Genomic DNA, 8,639 nt, shown 5'->3' on the forward strand with positions numbered 1-8,639 from the left:
GAAGCTTGCTTAACCCAACTGTCCAGTTGGAAGTGCATTTGGTAGTGCTTATTTTGGGACTACATTTGGTAAGTGCATTACATAATGGTGTTTCATGTTTCAAATTCATGAACCAGTTACATGCATAGATGTAACTAGATAGATAGATTGAATAGCATTCACTGCTCACCTAAATCAGGGGGATCTGGAACTTGTCAAAAAATCTAAATGGTCGAACAAAAAATACACAGCCCACAGTAACAAATACACAACACACAGGGAAAGAAAACATTATACCATTCATGTGAAGTAATGTTGAATATACTATTCCTTTGAGTAAAAAGCACTTTTAGAGAAATCTATCTTTAAAACTTTCGATGAGATCTGAAGTTGCGTTCATTCATACTCTTCATGAAATCAGGTAAAATATTATATAATTGGATGCCAGAGCTTCTGTTGCATATTTTTCCATTTTCATCGAAAAAACACTGGCGTCTGCCGAACGTAACTTTATCACAATGCAGCACCTTGCATTTTCCTTTGATGTCTCTCAATAGAATTTGTTGAACTATTCAGTTGGAAAAATAACTAGTAGTTCTGTGAACAGTAGACCTCGCGCAGTTAAAAACCACAGCCTCCATCAGGGTGAATTATGTGCTGTTATGACGTTTCGGCGAAATATCGATGTCTAAGCCACTAATGGCTGTTTGAAATGTATCGTCAATAATTATTGATATTAAGTATAATTATTATAATTAGAATGATAATAATTTGTTGTAAAAAACTTCTATCATACCGAGTTGAAATACCTACTTACCGAGTTGAAAGCAGAGAAAAGTCGAGAGAAAATAACAAGCTAACTACTTTAAGTTATCAATATTGAATGCCTCATCGCTTGCAATAGTTCACACGACAGCTGATTTTTACCAAATAACATTGGGATATTAATTGCATGCGTCATTTCATGCAATTAATAGTCCACTCGACAGCTGATTTATGATGAATAGTTCTATAGTCTGATTTTTACGGTAATACTGGCGTTTGAAAGAGACTCTTTTTCCTTTTGTTTTATCCTTGAAATGCAAAATTTCAAAAAACCTTGTATATATATAAACGTTGACGCGCAATTTAAAGAGTAACATACCTGTTAAATTTCATTGAAATCTAATGCCGTGTTTCGCCGTAAATGCGGAACATAAAAATATTTGGACATAAAGAGAAATGCAAAACCGTCGACTTAAATCTTAGACCTCACTTCGCTCGGTCAATGAAACTTTGGATATCTGAGTTCTTTTTAAATTACTATTCTATTCTACTTGATCTACTGAGCCAGTACCATTTTGATTTTTTTTTTCATAGTACATGGCACTATTGAAATTAACTGTTCTATTGATTTATTCTAACTTTGTCTACAGAATTGTGAAACTGCATATATGAGGAGTACTGTATGTTTAATTTGTTTGTTATCCACGTCTGCATCTATTTTCAGTTTGAAGAACTGGATATCAATCTTGATTATTCAAATTTCTTATTGTTCAACATACACACACATTATTTACATACATATAAAAACAAGATGATACACAATTTTTTTAGAACAATAATGCTCAAGGTAAAAACCTGTGAGGGGAGAAAAATCTAAATTTTCACATGAAAACGTCACTCGAGAATAATTATATCACCCGGCCTCACAACAGAGAGTCTTAGAGTCCTTGACTTAGAATAGTTAATCTCACAGTTGTACAGTCAGTGTGAGTGAGATTTTCTGCACACATCATGCGTGAATACGCCGGATGGATCGACTCGTATAATTTGAGGATGGTGATAATGATGAGAAAACATGATTCTGTTAAAAGGAATAGTCTCCATCTCCATTATATTCTTATATAGGGATTTGCTTGTGATCATGTTTCTATAATTTTATCAATTCGAAGATCAGCCTTCAAAAATTTAGGTCAACTTATACATTTCAACTCACGTTGCTACACTTTTCAACTTAGCAAAAGGACAGAGGGGATTAGTATTATTATTCTCTAGAGCCCTGGAAATATCTCTGTTATTGTTCTTGGTACCTTATACAAAAGGGACTCCATAATACAAAAACAAATCAGTCCTTGCCGGACAAAGCTAGAGGAAGAAGAAAAAGAAGAAGAAGAAGAAGAAGAAGAAGAAGAAGATGACAGGAGGAGAAGAAGAACAAGCGAGAAGAAGAAGAAGATAATAGAAAAAGGAGACAGAAGAATAAGGAAGAAGAGGAAGAAGATGAACAATAATAAGAAGAAAAAATATAGATAGGAGAAGATTATAACCGTTGAGTACACTATTATCTATAACCACTCTTTTGACGAATTGAAAACTTATAAATTACTGGTGGTACTCCCATACAGTAACAGTCAGGGGGGTATTCAAATACCGTTGGATAACATCTTTCCAATATTGTTACATTCATCTAGAAGTATATAATCTGTTCTTTCTTACATTGATATCACTTATGTATAAGTTACTGCAGAATCAAAATTATTTTATATTGACTGAACAATTAAAAGTCACATTGAAATAGTTATTTTGGAGTTTGGTAGAAATAATACATTTACATGGAACTCAATTTATTCATTGAAGGCAATCTACATAATTCTAATAGGTTCTGATAACACATAATGATAAAATAGGTGTTCAATGAATTAATGAAGCCTAACAACTTGAAATATATTTCAAATTATTTAAGATTAAATTGATTCTACCTCGGTGCAAGTCAGCTTCACATTTGTACATGTATCATTGTATCGAATTATTAAATATTTGATGATTTTGGTAAAACAACATTTTAATCCTGGACTAGTAGTTCTATGAACAGTAGACCTCGCGCAGTTATAAAACACAGCCTCGTCTCATACTGTCCATAAGAGTAAATCCTGTTTGTATGTTGTGTCGGCAAGATGTCGGTGTGAAAACGGCTAATGGCTGTTGGGGTTAGTGTATCAAAAATATGCTAACATCAAAATCTAATCTCCTTCAACTTACTGGCAACAGGTCAGACCGAGTTGAAAGCAGATAAAGGTCGAGAGAAAATACTATGTTTTCTTTCCGTTATTAATTGCATGCGTCATTGCATGCAATGAATAGTCAACACGACAGCTGATTTTTTACTAAGTTACATTGATATATTAATTGCATGCGTTATTGCATGCAATTAAAAATCCACTCAACAGCTGAATTATTATGGATGATTCTATTCTGATTTTTACTGTAATATTGGCGTTCGAAGGAGACTTTACCTATTGTATTAACCTTAAAATGCAAAATTTTCAAAAAACCTTGTATATACGTCGAGGCACAATTTAAAAAGAAATATACCTGTCAAATTTCATGGTAATCTATTGCTGCGTTTCGCCGTAATTGCGGAACATATAAACATAAGAGAAATGCAAAGCCGTCGACTTGAATCTTAGAACTCATTTCGCTCGGTCAATAAATCGAAATTTTAAGAAACCACAAATATCCTGGATGAAAAGGGGAATCAATTGTTATGTATAGATTTGAATCTGAATGTCTAGGATCCACTAAACAGTCTACTAAATTCATCATTTTTTCTCCACAGGAGAAACGTTTAAAGCTGGCTTCAAATGATGTCACCACATTATTAACATATGTAAATTATATATTTATATATGTATGTCACGTGGATTGAAGGAGCGTTGTTTGTGACGTTGTTTGTTGATTGAAGGAAGATTCTATTTTACTATTTAAATAAATCATAATGTAATTTACTTATCCACTTCGAGATTTACATAGTGATAATAAGTAGGAAATGAAATGTATAGCAAACACTTCAGTTGCTATGTAGGCCTACTGTATTGTATTCTGTAGTGTCTTATTTTTTACTAAAGTGATGAAGTATCAGAAAATACTATCATTCAGCATTGTTATGTATTATTTTCAATGTCATTTTTTTCTCTTTCTTTTCAATAATTTAAAATTTGTTATTATTTTAAATAAGTAGATAACTTAACTATTGTTTGTTTTTAATCATATTATTTGTATTTATTTTTTTCGTATTGTTATAATACTTGATAGAGAGTTGAGTGTAAGAGAGGGTCGACTGCGCCCTAACTTCGCTTTCTAAGAAAAATAAAGGCAGTCATTCTATTCTATTCATGTCACCATAATATATATGTATATGTATTAAAAACAGACGCTTTCTAAGAAAAATAAAGGCAGTCATTCTATTCTATTCATGTCACCATAATATATATGTATATATATTAAAAACAGATGACATCCATTTATTAGAGCAAATTGAATGCCTTCATCTTCATGTGTAGGCAACACACCACACCAACCTTGTTCCTGTGAGACTGACCTTGTCTCTGTGACACTACACTTGTTCGAATGGGACTCTACCCCTCTTCTTGTTCCACTGACACTACTTGTTCCAGTGAAACAGACCTTGTCTCTGTGAGACTCACCTTGTCTCTGTGAGACTCACCTTGTCTCTGTGAGACTCACCTTGTCTCTGTGAGAACTTGTTCCTGTGAGACTGCCATTTATAAAACGACTTGTTCCTATGAAACTTGTCTCTGTGACACTAATATCGTTCAAAAACACTACTTGTCTCTGTGAGAACTTGTCTCTGTGATACGGACCCCTTTTATGCTACTGCACCTAACTTCAAGCGACCCAAATATACATGATGTCTTTTTGAAATGGCCAACTTTTAACAGAGCTCACTTGTTTGATAAAATTGAAAAAATGACCTACCAATTTGAATTTTGAATTTAAAAATTGTTCACAAACAAGGAGGATGAAATATTCTACCGATAATTACAAATTTCAAATTTTATTCAAGTTCATAATATGCGAAAATACGGGGAAACTTAAAGCTGCTACTGGTATTGAACTGTATTTTTAAAATAATATAGTCCGAAAAGTTTTCAATAATCGACAAAAAAGAATTCCAAAATAGGATTGAAGTGTATGGTGTGAAGTTATTTACCTTTTTCTTTGATCCATTGAGGAAGTCTTTATACATTTCAGATCGCAAGTATCTCGAGTAACTGTCGCTCTTCATTAGATGATAGACGTGCGCCTGAAAGAAAAGAATTTTTATTTATTTATGTCCTTGGCTTTTACTAAAAAAGAGATCTTTTCGGATGTTCTGCCTCATCAATTTCACTTCCTATATACACTTAAACTTCAACTGGGTAGAAGTTTTTACTAGAAATTTCTACGTTCATTTTCACCTCCTGAATAATCTATATTATATAGAATTCTTCAATGTTGTTTTCCATCACGAACTGCTTATTATTAAATCACTTTTTGCTATTAGAAAAAACGACTAGCAGTCAGATATTTTTACAATAATAATTAATCACTCACTTTGACAACGAGATCTTTCGGCAGGTTCGTCATCTTCTAGGTTGTACTCATAGACAAGTAGAAGGATATAATGACAATTTTTAGTGTGCTGTTGGTGTCTATTGGATTAGTGTCTGTTGGTGTCTATTGGTGTCTATTGGTGTCTATTGGGTTTGTTGTGGCTGAGAAGGTAGTCAAAAAGGATGTGGGATTTGAAGTTGGCTTGTTCGTTTAATATACATTGTATATTGCTTTTAAATTGGGTGTATATCTCAAACTGTTCTATTGTGTCCAATTCTGGTCCTTTGTTTTTTATGTGTATGATTTGTAGATCAGTATTTATGTTTGTGTGTTTGTGATTTTCTTGAATTAGGTGGTCGGCAAATGTAGATTATGGACTGTGTTATGAGTGATTAATCTTTATATCGGCCATCTAAGGACTTATTAGTTGATATAATAATTTCCTGTAGTAGAGTTTATTATCTGTTTTTTAGTTAACAGATAAATGGTTATTGTACTCAGTTAATAGTACAATAAAGTGCAATTATAACTTTGAGTGTTGTCAGCTCTCATTCTATAGTTCTAGAACCCACAAGAACTAGTTTTGTGAGTGAAAATCTGAAAATTAAGCCATTATAACGTTGACCTCACTATGACAGACTACTGGATCCGATTGTTGAATGAATGATTTGAATGTTAGACATATTGCGGCTTGAATTGTTTGTCAGCTTTACGGCTTGTTTGTCAGTTTGTACGGCTTTGTCAGCTCAATCTATAGTTCTAGAACCTCAAGAACTAGTTTTGTAGAGTGAAAATCCGTAACAATATTATAAAATACAATAAATTGTTTAGCACTACAATGCACGAAGAATCTGATGAAACTTGTTGGGGAAAATCTGATACAATAGAATGTAATGGTGTTTTGAAAAAAAATACTGACGGCAGCAGTGTCGAAACTCCACCGATCGGGATGCGTCATGTTGCGCTTGGTGAGCTCATGCGAGTGCGAGTCCACGTTGACAGGGCAGCTGGCGTCGGCGGCCAGGTATCCGCCCAGATCTCGGCCACGCGCTCCTGCACCTCCCGTTGTGGCAGAGCCTTCAGCTCTTGCACCGACTCCCAGAACCTAAACACAAGTATCACAAATTAGCTAATGCTTTCCAATGGATCTGCCCAATGGGTAACATTATCATCAAGATTTCAGTTGCTCAAGACCTAGGCAACTTCAGTGCGTCCAGTTTTCAGTAAGTCAAGTTCCTGTTACTTTAAAAAAAAACTGATGTGGTACACTCACACAACTTTCCTTGCTCATTGATCTATAAGCCTCATTAACGAGGATAATTAAGGGAATAACATTATGCCGATTAGCGGCTAAATAATTGAAACTACAATTATACTATTGTGATTGTGTTCAAAGTACATTTTCCTTGAATTATGAATTTGAGGATTTTTTAAAAGTTGTCAAACAGCTGTTCTACAAATAAAATATCGACAAGTGTTCTTTTGAATAAACTGCTCTACCTACCCAAAGTTAGTAGACAGAAGGTTGGTCACTCATCTATAGTATTTTAATTGAAATGCAATTGGAGTGGGGGAACTGCAGCCGTGACATAGGCTGTAGTACAGAGTAGGCAGAATATCGCATTCTTGAAAATCATAAGGTGACGTTTAGTCAATTATATAACACAAACATTTTCTGACATGCAAGCTTTCTGTTTCTGCTTTACAATAATTATCAAAACATTCAAATAATACAAACATTTTGCCATATAGAAGCAGAAACACAACCTCCTAACCTTCCTTTCAAACCCTAAGGATTCTTCATCTTCTAGGTAGTGTCTATATTTTGTAGTTTGGCTATACATCAGCTTGTGAATTTCGGGGATGAGATATTTTGATTCTCGTAGAACATGTGCTCGATACCAGCATGTGCTCAGTGCATTTATATGAATGAAATTCATCGGATTATCGGATCGGTTTATTGCAATGCATTGGTTTATCAAGATTTTCTTATGTGTAATCTGAAATTAAAATAGTATAACGTTGTCTACTAACGCTTTTCCAGCTTATTAACTTTTTCGTGTCACGTTTTTTAGATTCTTGAAAAACTTTCAACTTTGTTTTATTCATACAAGTTGAATGAACTTGAAATATTTAACAACATCATTAGAATCGGTGATCATTCGCTATAAGTATGGAGAATTTTTAAGTTCTAGGTCAATCTTGAGGGTATTAAACGACGATGTATTTGAAGATACAGTGAATAAACTGTATGCTCAGTGTGGTTACTCTATCACATTTTACTACACACGTGACGTCACGCTGGCTTTCCCCCCACCACTTCGAATCTTACATCTGTGAGTGATCAACCTTCTGTCTACTACCTACCTCACGCACGAGAAGGAGGTTACAAAGTAACTTCTCAAGGATGGGTGGACCCCCTGTTAATTTGTCAGGAGGAGACTCATGCCATTAATAGAGCTGATATAATATAACTATACAGGGTATTAATTTGAAAAAGATCGGTCAGTCATTTTTGAGAATCGATATAAAATTTAACAAAATTCATTCTTCTCAGGAATATTACGGAGCTCCTAAATTTTCCAGAAATGAGACTCATGTCAGTTGATAGGGCTTATAAATAGCTATCTAGGTATAAATTTGAAGAAAATCTTTAGAAGCCGTATCCGAAAACCGTGAAAAACATGTTTTTTTAGCCATTATCCGCCATTTTTTTCCGCCATTTTGAATTCAATTTATTGAATTTCTTATTGTCGGATCCTCATGGTATAAGGACCTTATTTTAAAATTTCAAGTCATCGGTTAATTAGGAATGGAGTTATCGTGTTCACAGACCACACACACACACACCACACACACCACACACACCACACACACACACACACACACACACACACACACACACAGACACACACACACAAATCATGTTTTTTGACTCAGGGGGCCTTGAAACGTATAGAAAACATGAAATTGGGTAGCTTAAATTTTTTGTAAAGCAATACTTTCCTTAAGATTTTTTATTTTCCTTTGGAAAGTAAAAATCGTATGGGCAAGGTCCACCATTCTAGATACTATTAGACAATTATATACTATGGATGAGACACTCATCTGGAAATGCCGCCTCGATAGTCTGTGCCCTAACATTGTTTCTCATGGCAGTGTTCAGACAATAGCAGATTACCTCGGCTGACAAAATAAGCTATTGAAGCACAGACCAACTGAATGTTTTGTCGTTTACTCTCAAGTTCATTCAATATCTGTTGAAACACTGCTTATTTGTCTCG

General features: G+C 34.3%; 1 protein-coding gene across 1 annotated transcript; it reads right to left on the reverse strand.

Moving 5' to 3' along the window:
• Window positions 1–4,801: 4,801 nt before the first annotated feature.
• On the reverse strand, window positions 4,802–6,460 carry LOC120349119 (regulator of G-protein signaling 7-like; the record flags this gene model as incomplete). The annotated part of the gene is made up of 2 exons (XM_039419081.1): window positions 4,802–5,065; window positions 6,275–6,460. Coding segments are annotated over 2 exons (435 nt in total), but the record flags the coding sequence as incomplete, so codon positions are not given.
• Between the last annotated feature and the right edge of the window lie 2,179 nt (window positions 6,461–8,639).

This window comes from Nilaparvata lugens, unplaced genomic scaffold (assembly GCF_014356525.2).
Source record: "Nilaparvata lugens isolate BPH unplaced genomic scaffold, ASM1435652v1 scaffold8348, whole genome shotgun sequence".
NCBI lineage: Eukaryota > Metazoa > Arthropoda > Insecta > Hemiptera > Delphacidae > Nilaparvata > Nilaparvata lugens.